At 37.8% G+C, this 20,431-nt stretch overlaps 1 protein-coding gene across 10 annotated transcripts in view; it reads left to right on the top strand.

The window, feature by feature from the left end:
• The window catches only part of QKI (QKI, KH domain containing RNA binding), a 109,987-nt gene extending 101,295 nt beyond the window's left edge, over window positions 1-8,692 (top strand). For 6 of the 10 annotated variants that reach the window (XM_021389571.1, XM_021389569.1, XM_021389567.1 and 3 more), the window contains 2 exons: window positions 774-848; window positions 5,487-8,692. In XM_021389571.1, coding sequence (XP_021245246.1) covers window positions 774-848; window positions 5,487-5,503 — 92 coding nt within the window. In that variant the 3' untranslated portion in view covers window positions 5,504-8,692. Of the gene's footprint in view, window positions 1-5; window positions 4,933-5,486 lie in introns of those variants that run through there. The other 4 variants (XR_002436345.1, XR_002436344.1, XR_002436343.1 and 1 more) reach the window with 2 other exon arrangements.

Below are 20,431 nucleotides of genomic sequence, written 5' to 3'. Positions count from 1 at the left end.
TTTAGGTATGGCTTTCCCAACGAAAGGCTAAGAATTCAAGAACGGTCTTAACTGATCCTTCATCAGATCTGAATTTTAACAAATGCTTAGTTTCAGCAGCCTTGAGAAAAGCTTGGCCTAGCAGTCAGTGACTTACTTGCACTTTTTTGCACATAGATTTAAAATAAAATAGTGCTATTAATTTGGATTAGACCCTGTTATTACAGAGTAGCTGTAATTTATGAGTGTATAGTAGTATACTGACTGCTAAGTGTTCTATATAGTGTTTGCTTTACTAATCACCTAATTCATTGCAGTTCATACTTATTGACTTAAAGTTTAAAATCACAATCTGTAGGCTTGAAGAATTGCTTTAAAACTTCTTTTTTGTGGTAGAACTGGAAATGATCTTAAAGTTAGCAAATAATTGTCAGTATTAAAAGATGGCATTATTTAAAATAGTCCTGCTGCAATAAAGGCACTTCAGTGAATATGTGACTAGTAAAGCTTATATGTGCTTGGGTCTAATAGATTTCATGAAATACTGTAATTTTGGGATTGTAAATGAATGGATTAAACAGGTTAAGGCCAGGATGTTTAAAATAAATGCAATATTAATCTGCACAGATAAACTTCTTACGGTTAAAATTTGAAACTACTGTGCCTTAACTTGTTGCTTTTCTTAAAATGAACTTTTGTAGTTAATGATCATTTAAATCCATTTTGATAAACCTGCTGTTAATGTTTTCTTTGAATGTTTTCTAACTTTGTCTTGGTAATTGCAATTTAACTAGGTGCGGTGGCTACTAAAGTTCGAAGGCACGATATGCGTGTCCATCCTTACCAAAGGATTGTGACCGCAGACCGAGGTTAGTTTAGTTCTGGAGTTCTTGTTTGTAAGAAGTGCTTTGAGTGTACATGAGATTTGCAACACCACAGCTGGTTAACCAAAACCCATATTTTGGCCCATTCATAATTTTTTCACCAAAATGTGAATAGTTAATGTTTTAGAGCTTAGGGAATACTTGTGGTTTTGAAAACATTTTGTAAACCTGCCTTTCCCAGCTCAATTAAACATATACACTTTGTCATATATTTAATTTAAAAGCTATAACAGATTTCCCTTTTAAAAACTATTTAAAGATCCATCTGCATCAGGAAACCCTATGAGTTAAGTGCTGCAATGATTAATTTGTGTTCCCCCTCTCCCTCCAATTTGTTCTTTTAATTGGTGTGGAAATATCAGATTGGTGTTGCAAAATAAAATGAATGGATGGTTGCTTAATGAGAAAGAAGTAAAGGAATAAATGCCTCCTGTCTGTGTCTGGAGAAATTTGAAGATTTAGATTCCTTTTTTTCCAATAAACTTTTGAGCCACTGTACTGTATATTTTGAGGAGGATGCATGTTCTCAGTTACCTAACTTAATTCAGAAAGGTAAGGGCTGTGAAGAAAATACTTCAAAAGTTGTTTGAGTTTGAATTAATAAGGATGGGGGAAGGGAAGATGTTTTGGTTTTTTGCCAAAATCTATTTCCTGGTTTTTACCTCTTGCTGCTAAAATGCATAACCTGAAGGAGAAGCAACTTTTGAAGTCCTGTTGGTGAGATGACATCCAATATTTGGGCATCTCTCTTTTAACTCTTGACTGGAAAGTAAATCTTCATTTTTCTCCCATTCCTCAAACGTAATGCCTTTGGACCCCTGAATGAAGTATTTAAGCTTATTGAGAAAAGCAGTATTTTCGGTTTATTGACATTGGCTAATAAACAGTGTAGGCTGAGCACAGGAACTCCCAAATTCTTATCTCATCCCTGCTGCTCACTCAGTGTGGGTTTCATCAAGGCGAGTCATTTAATATCTCTGTGAATGTTTTCCCATCTGTAAAATAAGGATAATAATACTTCCCTACCTCACAGGGGTGTTGTGGGGGTTCTTGTTCATACAGGGCTTTGAGGACACAAAGCTTTATGTGGCAAGTATTATTATTCTGCTCTCATCAAAATCAGTGCTGTGCAGGCTTACATGGTATTGTAATACTCAGAAGCTGAATTCAGGTGACAGATCTGACATCTCCTAATGCTGACTACACTTCATTTCCCACTATCTCCTATAAATTTACTACAAGAAACGATACAGATTTCAGTCAGTACGTTAAAAAGGGCCCTCCTGGATACTTGCTATGTGTATGTAACACTCTTACCTTTCATATGGAAAGAACATACGCTTTACGAAGATGTAAAGCTGATGACAAGACACTACTTAGGTTTTCCAGAAGGTTTCTTCTTATTTCTTGAAAGCTCTTCAATGGGCAATGGCACATAGTCAGAATAAGGTCATAGCAAATGTTGACAAAGAGAAAAGTAAAAAAAGAGATTATAACCTGTATTCTGTCAAGTGCGATAAATGTTAGGATTTGGTTATCTTTAAAAATTTAACCTGATGTTACAAATATCAGTTTTTGCTAAAGATCATTTTGATCTGCAATGATAGCTTCAGGTTTCAGTAAAACTACTTGTTTAGTTAGATATTTGCCTGAGACAACTAGTAAACACACTGATAAAGTACAGAGTGGGAGAAGCATACCAATTGTTTATTTGCTTTCATCGTGGTAGCATTTTGTCAACATATATTTTAAATATTTTGTGAAGGGCCTAGGTGTTTTGTCTGGGTTGCCACTTACAAGTCACTGAAAAAAATTATTGATTTCATTTTACCTTCTTTTAAAATATAGCCATTTGCTGATAATACAGAGTTCTTCTCTGACCGTATTTGAAGTCCATTGTATTTTAAATAAATAAATTCAGGTGGCTTTTCTCCTATGGAATAAGTCATGTATACCTCTATCTCTCTGCATGAAAACCATGCTGATATTTCAGGTGAACATTATTTTAGTCTCATCTAAGCAATACCGATGTTGTCTTAAGAATCTTATATAAAATTAATTTTACAACTTTATTTCATTTTATTTTGAATCTAGAATCCTAGATTATCCCCTCGCAATTTTTACAGTTTTGGAGAAGGCTTTGAAGAGCATTGTTCAGCAATGAAGCAGATTCTTTAACATGTTAAAATTACGTTGTAGAATTAAAATACTAAATATTTACCATTTTCATCCATTGAGTCATTCAATCACTGATACACTTCTGTAGCTATAGCCATGAAAAACAATGTCAGCAAACCGAAATATATATTTTTTTCAATGCAGAAACTTTTTTTACATGGTTAAATGTTGCTAAAACTATATTTGCATTCACTGGGTCTAAAGTTTTTTTTTGTTGTTATTTTTTGGGGTTTTTTGTTTATTTTTTTAAGCTATAAATCGATTTTCAGATGACTTGGTAGTACTACTGCATTCACTTTTTAAGTAGATTTTTACTCTTTGCGTAGGTTTTTTTTTTAGAGATAAGCACTGCATTTAAAGCAAGAATCCCGGAATGTGTAAATGTTTTACTCTTTACAACTAAGCATTTAGAATTGGTGAAGGGCTGAAAAATATAGCTCATTTTAACTAAGAATAAAACCCCAGTTTATAAATAATCCAAAAATGAATTTGATGCTTATAACAGAGAGACTGACTGATTTAATTGTAATAAACTGTAAATGGTGTTGCACAGTTGACAAACCTGTGTGTACTGTAGAAGGCCAGAGACTTGGCAGAGGATGCATCACAGGTGTACTGGTATTTTTAAAAGGTAGCTTGCTTTGGTTATAAACTCCACAAGAAATAATAATGCTCAGAATATTCTTGAATGTTATATCCAAACCAACTGTCACATAATTTATATATAAATTTTAATACCGTTTAATCAAAATTATAATCAGTATCAAAATGCTTTAAGAGTCTGTGTTTCTAGTATACCTGTAAAGTGGTGAGATTGTGCCACATAAATATTTATTTTTATTTTTGCTTATTTTTGAAACAGCCGTGTTAATTTAAACAAATCCCAGTTAGCATGATTCTGAAAAAAATCAGGGAGCATGTGGTCTCATTTATGTTACAGTAGTCATTTTTTTTAGTGTTTATGAACTGTATCCTAAATGATAGGCCATTTTTGTTTTGTGAAGGTAAATCAACCCGTGAGAATGATTGCTAAATCGATGCTATCTGTGAATATTACACCTACTGGACTTCATTTTAATGAAAAGGCACAAATCTGACTTTGCACTGAATACCTTTCTCACTTTCATCTCCTCTGCCTTAGTCAAAATGGCAACAGTACAAAAACTTTATCAACCTCAGAATTTATTAGCTATGATTAAGCTGTTGAATGAGTCTTAAAAAAATAAAAATAAAAAAAAATCATACTACTGTTAAGTGGACCAAGTTTGGTGAAGGAGAATGTGAGAGAATGATTAAAGAAGGAACAGCTCAAGAACATTGGGAATGATAACTTTCCACTTGAGAATTTTTTTATGTTTTACTGTAATTTGTTTGTGTTTTTGGGTTTTGTTTTTTTGTTTTGTTTTTTCTTTTTTCTTTTTTTTTTTTTGCAAAAGAAAATAGTATTTACAGGTGGCTTCTTTTAAAATATAAGAATATAAAGCAGGAATGTATATGAAATGTCAGATTTTATTGTATTTGCAGAGTATTAGCTTTGAAAATGAATAAAGAGAGCTGTTTGTAGTTTTAAAATGCCTTATTAGTATCAATTAGATATTTTCTCTATTTTTTGATGTACTTAGAGCTTTTTAAGTATAGAATTTAAAATGGCAGGACTTTTACAGTGTTTACATGCAAGTGCATTTTATAAGTGTCCTATATGTGTAAAATAGTATTTGGAACAGGAAGATGCTGGCTAAAGTAGCAGGCTTAGCGTTTTCCTGGTTCCCACGATGATGCCTACGTTGCTAGACTACAGTTTAGTACTGCTTTGTATCATGAGGCCAAGAAATTCCATGTTGTTTGTAAATAGAATAAATGAAAGGCAATAAAAAATTTATTGAACAAAAAACCATTGTTTGGCCCCTAGTTTGTTGAACCAAATTGTTTCTGTAAGTTCAGAATTCCTCAGATCCATTTCTTTTAACAACCAGTTATTAATAATCACATTCATCATTAATAGTTGCTTAATGCTTGCACCTGGGGAGGTACTAATGCTTAATAGCAGTCAGATACTGATGCCGTGCACTGACTGTTGTTTCCAAATTCTTCCGACTGAGTTCCAAAAATGTTCATTGTTTTTGTTTTCCAATTTCCTTCATCGACTGCTACTAACCATTAGTCGTTAGTTGTATTTTATCTCTATTTCTCCTGTTAACCGGTTTTGTGGGAGTGGGCTTCTCCTTCCCGTGTCCAAATCATGATGGAGGGCTGTCATGATTTTATTGCATTCTGTAGATGGTGTCGATCAGTATGTCAGAATTAAACATGCTTGTTTTTTATTAGTTGTGATTAGTTTTCATGTTGTCATTAAGCCGTCACTAGCTGGAACTAATCTCTTCTCTATCTTTTCTTTCTTTTTTTTGTTTTTTTTTTTTTTTTTTTTTTTTGTTCCTAACCACCCAGCCGCCACCGGCAACTAACCTATGACCTTCTGACCTCTGAACTCTTCACCCAATGATGACCTGACCATGCCTGCCTGCTGATCAGTTAACTGGTAATCGCCTTTGCTTGCCTGTCTTCAGTGCAGCGAGCTGGGGCACTTGTCCGTTCGTCTTACCATCTAACAAAACAGACAAAGAAATTGTTGTCCTCCAACTCCGCTTTTTTGTGTTCTCCTGTCTGGGTGAAAGTGGTTCTAGAACCTGCACTGAATAGTAGTAAAGCAATAAGGTCCAATTCATCCCTCCGCACTGATCATCCTCTAGCGTCCCGCCCCAAGCGAACGGTAAGGAGGCCTCGCACGAGATGGAGACAGATGTCCCTTAACTACCGATGACAGAGGCAGTTACTGTGAGAGACTTCTAGGAATATTTTTCTTCTCAAAAAAGAAGTCAAAGCTCTCTCTGAATGTACTGTGTGATGATGCATCATGCATGAACCTTTGGTCAGGGATGTCATTGGTGAAGGGATTCCAAAAAGTATTCAAAATTTGACATGCTGTTTAGTCACTACCAGTGCCCTCAAAGGGCGGAAGTTGCAGCCTTTTTTCTATTGCCTGCCAAATTGGATGTTTTAAAAAAGAGTGCCATGAAATACAGTGAATTTTCAGAACTATGTCAATGCAGTGAACAAAACAGCAACACTATGAAAGCTAAATCTGAGTTTAAATTATTTTAACCATATTTTAATCTCCTCGGAAGATTACATGAGAACAAGGTACATGCATTATGTGTCACATTACTGGGCAAACTGTTCAAATATTTTTTTTAAACCTCCCTGTATAGAAAAAAATTCATTAAGGATGTAAAAGCCATGCTTGCCTATTTGCTGTATACATGTAACGAAATTGTAGATAAAGTGTAGTGCATTGAAACAAAATGAACAAAAAAGTAGATACTTTTACTATACAAGGGTGCTGGTGCAGAAAAAAAATATATTTTTGGAAATGTAGCATTTTATACTTTCAAGTGTTATAAAAAAAGAAAAAAAGAACAAAGAAACCCTTTATTTCATTAAATGATTTTTTCTGGTGGTTGTCAAGAAACAAAAGACCAAAAGAGCCTTTTAGTCTTTCTTTTTTATTTTTTAAGTATTGGAATAAGTCTAAAGAAAAGGAAGTGCCTTATTTTCTTCATGGTCATTTAGTCAAATGTCTTGTATAATCATCTTCTCCCTCAGACAAGTTACTGCATGCCACTCAGTCGCCCAGTATGTGAAAAGAAGCTGTGAGGAAAGACAAATGATGAGTTGACCATATTAATTACCTGATTTTTGCCATATTAGTGTGACGTGACTTTGCCATAATCACATTATGAAAAATATTTGCTAAGTTTTTGTCGAATCAGCCCATGGTTATTTCCACAACTCTGCTTTTCAAATCAGAGCTAATACAGTACTTGCGCAGTGTAAACCAAAGGTTCTGTGATACAGACTGTCTCATTCTAAATTAGACTGAGAAATGTTGGTAGAGCTGGAAGTATTTCATTTTTGTTCAGGGATGGAGACAAGTTTTCTTGACTTTGGTTGGAATAAATATGCATCAGACATAGTAGACTTCAGAGTCATCCAGAAAACTGGTGTTCTGTGGATAATTAAAGTGCTTAGCTAGTCCTCAGTTATGGTCTGAGCACGTCCCCCATTTCTGTGAGCAGTTCCTGCAGTGTCAAGCAGTATGCAAGTTACTTATTTTTTCAGCTCTCCTTTCATTAACGTTGGATCTGCCTACTGGCTTTCTTTTGTAAGATAAGCAGGAGGGGGACATCAGTTAGCTGTTTGAAGCCCAGCGATGCTGTGTTTTTAACCCTTACTTCCACATGAGATTGATTTAGCTGGGCAATCACAGGAGTTGAAGCTGTTGAACGCACAGTATTTGAATCTAAAAACATTAAGTATTACTTTGTGTGGAGCTCAGTACTAAGCTTGGCAAATATCAGGTGATAACTTAACTCCCCTCCTTGTCAACTTACTCTCCTCCTGCAAATCTTCACAGCTTCCAAATGAAAGGTCAATAGTAAGCTAAGAGGGCTTACCTTTTAAGCACCTGCATGGTGACCTCATCTAACATCTTGTCTCACCTGGAAATAATTATCAGTTTATTTACTATGCAATAGACATTCATCTTTTTGTATTCAGCTAGCTTTTTGTTTATTGTACCACCGGCTTTGTCTTCCTGTTACACATACAGTTGTTGATTTTACTTACAGTATATACTGTGCCATTTTGATTTTTTTTTTTGGTTGGTTGGTTGAATAAACTTGCGACACTCGAACATTTGAAGAGAGATTTGCTAAAACAGTACCAGTATTTGATCCAGTTTCATCTCAACTATGATAAAACCTGGACATTTTAGATGTTTATCAAAGGTCTTTTATTGGGAGGGAGGGGAAGTATATGAAACAGATGTGTGACATGTGAAAGTAATGTTTGCTCTGAACAAATTTTCTGAAAACTTAGTTGACAAAATTTTGGATCAACTTAGGAAAAAAAAAGCATGACTTCTGAAATCTCTGAATGCCTTGGTTCTCAGTATTATCATTCTTTAATGACTTTTTCTTTATTAAAATAAGTAGTTTTAAGACTTCTTTCTGACAGTATTATGTAATTTTTTTTTTTAGAGTGGGTAGATGGGAGTGTCGCTTGTATGTAACCATACAGATGACATGTATTTGTCTATTCTTTATTATCTTAGTAGTTTCATGCTATGTATGTACCATAACCAACCTATTGCCTATGAGAAACATGTAAGATAATGTATTTACAGCCATTGTTACAAGTTTATAATGTATTTTTCTATCTTGTTTTATATGTATGTTATATAACATTCAAAAGAATTTTTTTCCTGATTGAGAAAAAAAGGATACAAAATGCAAAACCCACAATTTTGATAACAGAGAAATTGCCAATTGTTTTGCAGTACTTTATTATATTGGGAGTGTTGTCTTTCTTGGGCTTTTAGTTAGCTACTGGATGAATACATTAGACATATTTGGGTTTTAGTTGGGTTTTTACATAGCTTGCATTTTAATTCTTTGGTTCTTTGCTGTTTCTATTAACCCATAGCATTATTTTAATAAATGTTATAATACCAACCTACTAACTCTGGACTATGTCTGTTTATTAACCATTACATGTTTAATTAAAGTAAACAAATAAAGACGGAAGAATGTAAAGTCTTGAGTTACTGGACTAACCCTGAAGAACGTGACCACAGATAACACAACGTGACTTGTTTTTATGTTGTTTGTCGGCTGACAATTCTGCACACTACTATTAAGTTGGCTTTGGTCGTTCTGGCCTTTTACCTTGGGGAATGGGTGCCAGTAGATAAGGGAACAAAGTAGCATTTTTTTTTTTTGAGGCATTCTTCTTGTAGAGTCTTGCCACTTGCCTTTCAGCATCTGCAATACTAATTCCACACTTTCTTTCTCTTTCTCTAAAATAATTACTGTCGGCTCACAGCAAAAGAGCAAAGATGCCAATGTATTGGTAAATCATGATGGTGTACAGAAACCAGTTTGATTCTTTGTTGAACCATTCAGAGGTTGCAGTTAATCTTGTTGCAATTTGTGACTTGTTGGTTTGGGCACCTGTTGCATCATGGGACATTTCCAAGCACAAGATACATCTAGATACGATTAGCAGTACACTGAAATACAAAATCTTCTTTTTTTCCCTTGCCAAAAGTGCCTTATTTTCTTCATGCCGTGCTATTTTTATGTAATTTTTTGTACTTCTGCTATAGTCTATCAGTATTGCCTAGCTCAGGGGAGTACAATTTCTGTAAGCCAAAGGTCAGACCAGATCACTTCCTAATGACTGCAGAAAGTACAAAAACACACCTTTCACTGAATTTCCAAGCAACAGCCATTTCAAATTCCAGGTCTGCCTTTATGTAATCTTTATCCCTGTGGATGACTGTAGCAACATGAATGCAGGGAATTGAAATGGTGAAAACGCTGTTTTGATTGTACCTCTGTGTGGATTATTTTTACGGAAATGTTTCTCTTGCCACTTCTGTTGTCTGAGGCTTCTTTCCATAGCATGGGTAGTCTGCCTAGATTTGCAGTCTTAAGGGGACAGTCATTACAGCTGATGTCGAGGGAGATTGTTGATGTAGATCACTCTTCAGATATCGACAGCCTTGGTGAAACCCCATTTATTTTCATGTATATAGTAGAAATTCAGGTAACATTAAGCAACATTTACGATGTTTCAAACTACGCATCTTGAAGTCCATGCGATATAAAATTTTAAAAACCTCTCACAGTATTGATAATAATTAAAATTGAATTGCATCTTTATTTTATGGAAGAAAAGTAGGTGAGCTGTGATGAAGGTGTTTGTTTTAAGAGGATGCGTAGCTTTTAGTTTGTTCTACAAAAACGTATAGGAACAGTTAGATTTCTATCAGTACATTTAGAATAGTTTCACTTGTACAGAAATTTGAACAGATCATGAATATGTTGCTATCCTAGAAGTCAGTCAGGTAGATGATAGGAAAAAAAAAGGCATTTTCAACAGATAACATTAGGAAAATTTGATTAAGTGATGGCATAAGTGTCATTTCAGGGTCACTTATTTATATTTTTTGAGCATTTCATCAGAGGCACATATTTAAATTCTGTGAAGCATTCTCCAGTGTAAGTGAAACTATTCAGATAGGATAAATTATTAATGTTTTATATTGAAAATAGTTCTATTCCTAAAACTATTACTTATCTGCAATGTTTTTAATGTTGTCTATTTTTTATTAGATGTGAACTACTGTCACGCTTGGTCCACAGTGCATTTTCATCTCATCCTTTTAAGTCCTGAGAATTGCCCTAGATTTTGAAGTATTTTAAAGCAGAAAGAAAGCAAAACAGTGAAAGCCCTTAAAATCCAAATTTTATAATAATTGCTTTTGACCATCAAATGCATTTCTCAGTTTACCTAAGTGCCTGCATGAAAAATTGTCTTATGCTTTGACTGCTTATTGGAAAGAAACAGGCTATTTTTAGAACTGAATTTGAGGGACGATGCCTTCAGTATTGCTAGGTTTTTCTTTATTTTCTTCCGGGGTTAAATTGTCTTCACATTTGAAAGATCATACATTCAAGTCATGTATTGAGTTGCTGGTCTATCCAATAGCATAGATTAATTTTAGGGTAAACATACTTTTTTTTTCTTGTAAATGGCTCAGAAGATGAGCAAAACACCACAAAGCCTTTTAAAATAAAATCTGAACAGTGCTATTGATTTCTTAAGTGAAACGTTGTACCAAATTATAACAAATTTTACTTCTTTGATAGTTTTTTCTCTTAGCAGTCTAGAAAATATTCTGAGTCTTCGGGGATGTCTTTCAGATATTTTTAATGAAATATGCTGACGATATTGATATTTATTTGAACAGACCTCTAAAAAGTATGTAAAAAATCTGCACTTAATAGTTTATTTCCAGATGGACTCTTTGAGGGGGACCACTAAAAAGTTTTCTGACCTGAAAATGCAGGGAAGCATTGAAGTGTTTTGCTGTCCATTAAGAGATCATTTCAACTTGGGAGAAGCGTGAGTTTTATATAGTCATATTTGGATAACAATAGCTGTCATAAATAGCACGTTGTACAGAATGAGATCTGAATAACACATTCCTATGGTGAAAGTACATAATTGTTATTCGAATTTGTCTTGTTTTTAATATATACATTTTCCTAAAACACTATTAATGAAAAATAACACAAGCAGTAACATTAACACATGGTAATCAATGTTGAATCAAACTGGTTAACAAAAGTACAGTGCTCTTCCTTCTATGTGCCTGCGCACTAATTGCAGGTGGTATGGTTCTGCATAGGAGTGGGTGGGAGGCACAGCAGGTGGTGACTTGCAGTGTTAATTCCTTGCAGTTGGGATGTCCATCTGACAGCTGACTAACAGGGAGGAACCTGACTCCCAAGGCAAAGATTAGCTGAGATCTGAATCTCATGAGAAGAATTAATTTGAAAAAGTATACATACATACATATATGCTTCTACTTGTATTATGCAGTTTGTGTGAAACATTTAAGGTTTTGTTTGTGCAAAATAATGTATTTGGGGGAGGGTGGGAGGGGACATGGACATTGCCAAAACACATGTAAATAAAACACCAATTATGACTGTACATTATGTGCAATAAAATAACTGGAAAAAGTGCATGTACTTTATCCTCAAAAGCAAATTGACAGCTCTCAAAGCTGTAGCTATAGTTTTATTTTCTGAAAAAGTTAAGTTTTATTCTGTATCTAAACAGCAGAATAAAGAATGTACATTTTTCACACTTCAATTTTCATTAATGCTTTTAGCACTGTTATGAAATTTGTCACGTGCTGAAGAGACTTAAAATTCTCATGGTCATCTGATTTCCAGGATAATCAAGGACAGCTTATTGGCTATGCTGTGTTATCTGTATTTTTGTTATCTAAATTTCTGGGAGATGACCAAGTGATGATGATGTTAACATAATTCTTTAAGCATCGCTGTTACAAATGTTGGAGCAAAAAGAGAAGTACTTTGTACTAAAGTCAGCTGTTTTGGTTCATTCTGGTTACCGCCACTCTGCCATTAGTGTAAATAATCTAGTGAGAAACATATTTCAGAGAAGAAATTGTGTTTTAAAAGCATCATTGATAGGTATGTGATAATACCTCTTTATTATTTAACTGTCCTGCATGACATTCTGGTTGCCAAGTTGGAGAAAAAAATGGATTTGATGGATGGACCACTCGCTGGATAAGGAATTGGCTAGATGATCACACTCAGAGAGTTGCGGCCAGCGGCTCAACGTGGAGACTGGTGATGAGTGACATTTCTTGGGGATCAGTGTGCTGGGACCGTTGTTATTTAACATCTTTGTAGGTGATGTGGACAGTGGGATTGAGTGCACCTTCAGCAAGTTTGCAGATGACACCAAGCTGAGTGGTACAGTTGACATGCTAGATGGAAGGGATGCTATCCAGAGGGCCCTGGACAGTCTTGAGAGGTGGGCCCATGCCAACTTCATGAAGTTCAACAAGGCCAAGTGCAAGGTACTGCACCTGGAATAGGGCAATCCCAAGCACAGATACAGGTTGGGCAGAGAATGGCTTGAGAGCAGCCCTGAGGAGAAGGATTTGGGAGTGTTGGTTGATGAAAGATTCAGCATGAGCTGGCAACGTGCACTTGCAGCCCAGAAGGCCAACTGTATCCTGGGTTGCATCAAAAGAAGCGTGACCAGCAGGACAAGGGAGGTGATTCTACTCCTCTGTTCTGCTCTCATGAGACCCCATCTGGAGTACTGAGTCCAGTTCTGGGGCCCTCAACACAAGAAAGACATGGAGCTGTTGGAGCAGGTCCAGAGGAGGGCCATGAAGATGATCAGAGGGCTGGGGCACCTCCCCTGCAGAGACAGGGTGAGAGAGTTGGGGCTCTTCAGCCTGGAGAAGAGAAGGCTCTGGGGAGACCTCATAGCAGCCTTCCAGTACCTGAAGGGGACCTAAAAGAAAGATGGGGAGGGATTTTTTATAAGGGCAGGTAGCAACAGGATGAGGGGAAATGTCTTTAAACTGGAAGAGGGTAGATTTAGACTAGATATTAGGAAGAAGTTCTTTACTGTGAGGGTGGTGAGACACTGGAACACGTTGCCCAGAGAGGTTGTGGATGCCCCCTCCTGGGAAGCATTTGAGGCCAGGCTGAATGGGGCTTTGAGCAATCTGGTCTAGAGGAAGGTGTCCCTGCCTATAGCAGGGGGTTGGAACTAGATGATCTTAAAAGTCCCTTCCAACCCAAACCATTCCATGATTCTGTGATAATTTATTTACTGAAGTGATTTAAGTCCTCTTACCTCACTGTTTAAATAAAAATCTGTGCTTCAGAAGTAAGTGGTGAATAGGTAAAGCCAAATGCAACGTCTGTAGGAGTCTGGCAGAATAGGGCAGAGGAAGCTAAATATCAAGGTTTAGGTACACTGTTCTAGGAAGGATGAAAAATCTGGTGTAATTAGCATTCAAAGACGTCTTCCATCGTGAGCCTCAACACACTGGTGGCATATAGTCATTTCTGAACCAGTTTTGATATTGGTAGTTCATTGCAGTAAAGCTGTAGAGATCTTGTTTGGTGTGTGTCGCTCGGGGAGGTAAAGCAGCCCTTGAGGTCTTTCCTGTTACTCTGGATGTAAAGCCACGTTTGACTGTGTGCTGCAGCCTTGGCTTGCTGACGTGTGGGCACACACTCACTTTCTGTGCTGTCTTTGACTGTCTAGCATATACGCACTGTGCATACTCATTCTTTATCCACCCATAGAAAACAGAATTATGATGATCTTCCATGTCTCCTGCACCATGTGAATTCAATCAGTCGGTACCTATCTGTGATCACGTTTGCACTTGCAATTGTGTTTCTTTGGTCTACAAATTTATATTAGATGTGAAAATTGATGGCTGGAATACTTCTACAAGCAGAGCTATTAACCTTACACTGTTTTCTTATTAACTGTGTTGGTATGCTTGTAGCTAGTGGCCTCTCTACTGTATTTCTCCTCAATATTTTTAATATGATTACTGTAGTTCCCTTGAGGAAATATAAACTTAACCATTGTCTTTATCTAAATAGTGAGTCCTTTATTACCGATGAGTGTAAAATGCAGTGTCTGAAATGATGCCTTTCTCTTTGCTGTTCAAGTCTACTAATTAAGGTAATATTGAATTCTCAGTCAAAAAATAGGAAATTGACAGCCCATTCATACTGAGTTGATGTCGCCTAAAAATTTATCAACCACGATAAACCAGTAACTTCCGAAATTATACATTTTAAACTATTTGTTATAAAATAGTATGGCCTAGTTGCCCTTTCTGAATTTCTGTCACTGCATTTTCAGAGTATTTTTATCAGCAGCAGCAAGCACGGTTGACTTCTTCAAGTAGCAAACCCAGAGGTGAGGTTCAAGAAAAAACACCACATAATGTCGCACCTCTCAACATCATGTCATTTCAGCAGCTCTTCAGTAAATGAAATCAAAATTTTCTAAATGAAATGTCAATGAGATCAAAAATCTAAATTTTATCTATTTGTCCATCACTTATGCAGCCAAGAGGCTAAGGAGAGAAATGGCTTTAGTTACTGGGACCTTTTCAGAATGAATTATGTTGATTTTCAGTACACTGAGAGTAGTGGTAATTTTACTGTCAGAAACTAAGAAGGTCTCATGAAGCAAGCAATTGTCTGGGTGCTACTTCTGGTTTGCTTTCATAGTCTTTTAAATTACAAAATATTAAGCCCCGTACTTTGTATCTGGAGCTTTATTTATTTATTTGTTTTTAATCGTGAAAGACAAATCAGACTCTAACTTGAGGTGTTTTAAAGGAGTATTTTTTTAGTTGAAGCTATTAAAGTGAAAAGGCAGCTTCAGCAGCCAAGAGTAAAGATACTAGGAGCACTGTTTTGTATACCATAGCGTACGCATTGGAAATGCACAATGTAATAGTGTAATATTTATCTTATTAGTTGTGTGCACCTTTCAGGCTATGACTTTGAGAATCTTTTGTAGCAATGTACCTTGTGCAGTTCAGATTGCAGAATGACATGATACTACATATCATTCATATGCATATGCCTCTTCCTGGAGCACAGCCTTTTTCAAAGGAATCTTTTAAGGTCTTGGTCTCAGATGTTACGGAATGCATGGTAAAATCAGGGTGCAGGGAACACTGGGTTTTTTGCTAGCCTCCCTGTTAATCTCCAAAAGTTTAAGCATCTCTTACCAATTCTGAGATGTTGTTATGTTAATTAGCATGTCAAAATCCGTGTCCTGTTTTTAACACGGGTGCCATCTGATGACCTTCACGTGCATACTCTTCCAGTGCATCTCTGGATCATTTCATTGAAAGCAGATCCAGTACTGCAAAGCGAAGGAGGCCACAAGGCCATTACTTGCATGCTCCTGGATGACTTTTCCCATATAACCTTAGTGATGAGATAATTTTGATTCTTTCCCTGAAAGGCAATGAATGAAGCAGATCTTCTATGGGATTCAGCACTGTTTCTGAGAGAAAATAGGAAATGCACTCCTTTGAGGACTGAAAGAAGATAAACAATCATGTCAGAGCTTTGAATTCTGTCCTGAGTAGATGAGTAAAATCAGTTTGGACTTCATATGAGTCAGGAGGAGGAAACAAATGTAAACAAGAGCAGCATTGTCAAGAAGCCCATGCTATGTTAACAAGAAGTTCATCAGAGACTGTAGGTTTGAATATTAAGTGAAGAAAATTGAAATTATCTCAGTCCTTGAAGAGTTGATTTGCCATATCTCCCTTTTATCTTAATCAAACTTCTTAATTTGTCTATTGGAAATCTTTCCCTTTGTCAGCCTAATTTGAATTTCACATCATTTTCTTCTGAGGTTCTGCCCTGCCCCCCACTGCGCTGTCTTACATTTCATACACAAAAGTTTCCCTTCAGTAGGATGGCCAACTGCTACCATTCATTCTTGGGATAGAAAGACTGCAAGCAAGTTTTCAGGTCTAAATTAGGATTTGCGAAATGTGAGACTACTGAGGAAACCTGTTTAAATATACATGGCTCCACCCACCTGGACAGAAGAGGAACGTCTCAATGACAAGAGCTCAGAACAAACACCTGGAACACCTGGGTTTGAGATACTTCTTGCATGACTGATGATTTGTGCAATTTTGGGCAAAAGCCTTGCAGCCGCATCAGAAAAACACAGTCTTCTGAAGTAGGAATTAAGCATTATTCAGTTATCGACACAGGGGGAGTGTGATTACCTAGATTTTCAATAGCAAAACCCTTTTATGTTATTCCACAGATTAAAGCACCATCACCTTACCTTCTCTTGGCTGTATTTAGTGACAAGAAAAAGAAAATGGCTGGTGCACAGAGACAGCGTTCCTGCTCGAGTGGACAGGGGATGTGCTGGTCCCAGTGGCTCAGCTTCTTGGGCATCTCCCTCTGCCCACTCCGCCTGCACAGCCTCTGTGGGCCTCGCAGAGCCACTTCTGAATTCCCCTCCCCAGCCCTCCATAGAGAAGCTCAGCACTGTTTCACTCAAGTGCCTTTGTTGCTCTTGTTCTGAACCCTTGTACCTCAGGTCCCCATCTGTGCAGTGAGGTTAACAGGAGCACTGTAGCAGCACCAGATGTGGATAACTGTGTTTGAGACCGTGGAGCACTCAGACAGAACAGAGCTGAGTGTCCTCTTGTATCATCACAGTGAATGAGAGTCTTATTGAATGTACTTTAAAATAAAGCATATAAGCAAAACAAAATAGCTTTGTCATTTTCTTACTTAATCAAGGCCAGAGAACAAAAAGATTGCACAACTTCTCAACCAGCTGAGTCCTGGTTTCAGACCAAATTACCTCGGTGGGTGTCAGCAGCACCGGAGGTGGAACACAACAGCAGGGATATGGCTTGTGCTGCAGCCCCAGTGGTGGGAGGCAGAATTTCATAGTATGATGTAGGAGACAGGCGTGATCGTAGTGCAGAAGTATCTAACACATTGTGTTTAACTTGTTGGACTGTTAGTATCACCAGGAAGCACAATACCACGATTGCTTAAGTTTTCAACTGCTTTTCAGGAAATGGCATGGCTGCTCCCAAGGCCTGTCTGGTATTCCCAGTGTGCTAGAGCCAAGCACGCAGATATTCTCTCATGTTTGAGGGCTCAGGTTGTACCGCTTTGAGCTTTTGACTAACCAGAGTTATCCCAGTACAACTACAACACAGAGATGACTCAATACATGATGCCCTTTACAAATGCAGTTCTATTATAATACATAGTAAATTCAAGGAGCTGGAAAAGATGCAGCAAGGCAGCATTCTGCATAAGCACTATTGCTTAACAAAGCTGCCCAAGTGTTACTGGGTGCAAGAGAGGATACTTGTGACATACACCCTTTCCATCTGAGATTTGAGATTAAAATTGAATGAGTTTTTTTTAATCCCTATCTGTGTCCTGGACACTGCCTTTTACTTTGTTAATATCGCTCATCCTTGACCACGTTTGGGAACAGAAGTTAGCATGAAAACACCAGACCTCTCGAGCAAACACTTCAGGTTCAGTTCTCAGGTTACCGTATGATTTTTGAAACTGAAATGCCTTAAAATCATTAACTTTGCTGCTAGAACAACAACTCTTGTAGCCTCAGGCTTGTAGCTGTGAGCAGCTACACTCAGGATGCCAATTTTGCAGTGAGCTTTCTGCTTGCTTTTAAGGGAGAAAGATACATACTCGTTCTGAAAGACAGGACTTTGGATTTCTCAAAGAAGAGCTGTTGTTAGTAGATAGGTATAAAACAAAATCAGGAACACCAAATCGGTCGTACCACTTGTCTCAACAACGGCCAGCACTGGCTGATTTATTCTTGGTTGTGCTCAAGACAAGTTGGCTGGCAACCGAGCGTTCTGTTGGCCAGCACCTGCAAGTAGGGGAAGGTGAGAAGCGGGGATTTAGTTCCTCAGTCAAGTCTCTCTTAAGCTTTTATCTTGTTGAAGTAAACATCTGTGTTATGTTAGCTGTCACGTACATCAGAGTGATAATCACAAATTATACCGATGAAGGACAACTTTCACTGACTCTAGATTTGTCTTCTGAGTTGCCTCTATGAAGTAACCTTGAAATAAATGGTTTCCACTCTGGCAAGTATCTGTCTGAAAATGAGCAAGAAACCAAGGACTGAAATAGTTAAACTTGTGACTTTTTAGGAGGGAGTGAAGTGGTAAATAACGCTGCCTCAGAGCAATTTCTCCCTTGTCATCCCTTCTCCCCTAACAGTTTGCTGTCACTAATCCCTGTGAGCTAGACTTTGCACCATGGGCTGAGAATCCTTCAGGTGGAGTCAGTGGGGTCCTCATCTGAGTAATTTGCAATGTGAGCAGACTGGGCCATTAGGGCTGGCACAACCAGAGTCATTTCAGCTTCGTGTTCTCTGGAAAAGGGCTTATCAGTAGAATGCCGGGCACATTTCTGGTGCATTGCTTTTTTTTTTTTTTTTTTTGGCCTCTCTACATCTCTTCATTTTTTCTCATGTTTTTCTTCACTCCCACCCACCCCACTACAAGCATCAGAATAGCAGAGCTCTGATAAGCAATGCTGATGTGCCTTCTTCTTCTGAGGGATCCCATTGGACCCCAGGCAGAGTCTCTGTGGCTCCCAGTGTTCCACCTGCAATAAGTCTCCTTGCTGATGGCAGCTCTGGAAAGGGAGAACCCCACTCACAAAGGCAGGGAAGAAGTTGCATCAGTGGCTGGCAGCAACAGGAGAGTCTGGTTGAGCCGGTGAGTCAGCCCTACCACATGCTCCCCTTGTGTATTCCAGCCACATGCAAGCATGTGCAGACAGGGAAAATTCCAAGCTTTGTTTGATTTTGTGAGAAGAAAGGACCTGCCTTGCTGCCACTGCCGACTCAGTTCACTCAGAATTAAATCCCATGAACAAGAATTGCTAAAATCCTAGGATGAAATGCTTCTGTTCAATCCCTGACATGTCTTGCTCTTTTCACTGGGGGAAAAGTAGTCATTTATGGTTTCTTTTTTTTTTTTTTTTCAGATTTAATTACCAGCTTTGATGTGTCTATAATGGGCAGCAAACACAAGGTCTGCTCCTGTACTGCTACCTGTGTGCTTGCATATAAATAGCACTTTTGTTTCATGAGTTGGAATAATGGCTGAAGAAATGTACCAACAGTGCAGCATCTCTTTTATTTTTTATTTTTTTTTCAGTTCCAATATGCCTGCAGTCTGAAAAATCCAATGTATGCTTTGGGTTTGAGCTGAAGCTCGCCCTGCACAGTGGTGTAGCACAGGGCAGAGCCCCACGCAAGCCCTGCTCAGCCAGGGCTTCCACATTACCTCAGAGAGGTGCAAGAATCAAGAGGTAGCTGCTTTCTAAAGCCACATAAATAAAGGGTAAAGGCACATAAATAACACCTTTATGACTCAGGTATGTCCTGAAATATGCAACCTGGTGGCAGACGATTCTCCTCTATCGTGCAGATAGTTGTTCTGAACCACATGGCTGCTAAGTCATGAAATATTAATGGCCATGCAAATCTCCTCTTCTGTATCACAAGCCTTTCTGTGTTCCTGACCCCTGACTTCCTTTAATCATCTCCTGGGTGTGTGGTCTGTTACTATTCTGAGATATCTTGTGAACAGGGGCACAGTAATTACTTGATCCCTGCCTGCTGCAAGAGTCTTTTTGAAAAGAAAGTGGATAGCTTGAGAGGGAGGCTTCCTCCTCACACTGAAATCAACCCCACCTGTTTGCTTCACAGCGTTTCTCTTTTGGTGGCCTGAATTCATGGTGCATGGTGTTATTCTTAGGACTTGAAAAACAGCATTTTTGGTTCTCTCTCTTAAGTCATCACCTGTTCCTCCATAGATTAAATACAATTTCTAATAAGACATTCTTTCCCGTCCTCTCCCACTAATTTTGTTTAAGCCATCATTATAAATAAGCTACAGTTCCAACCACCAGCAGTTTCATTGTGATTTGCTACAAGCAGGCCCAGAGATCTTCCAGCCAGCAGCTGTAGTGCTATTACTTCTAGGGTTATCTTATCCTTCTTCCTAATAACTAGAGGCTGAATTAATGCCTGACACATGATTTTTTTTTTTTAAGAACTGTGTCGTGTATTTTTGGCAGAAATCTCCTTTCTCTACTTACTTGCTAAAAATAACAATTTTACCATTGTGTGGAAATATGCAAATGTTTCCTAGCTCCCTGCCAGACGTAGGAGAGGTGGGTGATATGCTGTGAGGGTCTGACAACCAAAGGAGCAGCTGCTGTACAAGCAGAGCGGCAAGAGAGAGGAGCAATCATGGAGGAGTGTTTGCCATACGGGAGCTATTTCAGTAAGTCAGCGCGGTGAAAGCACAGTCACGAGTACGTATTTTT

This window comes from Numida meleagris, chromosome 3 (genome assembly GCF_002078875.1).
Source record: "Numida meleagris isolate 19003 breed g44 Domestic line chromosome 3, NumMel1.0, whole genome shotgun sequence".
Taxonomy (NCBI): Eukaryota; Metazoa; Chordata; class Aves; order Galliformes; family Numididae; genus Numida; species Numida meleagris.
Note: the sequence above shows the minus strand (reverse complement) of the source record. Positions and strands in the feature narration are given on the sequence as shown.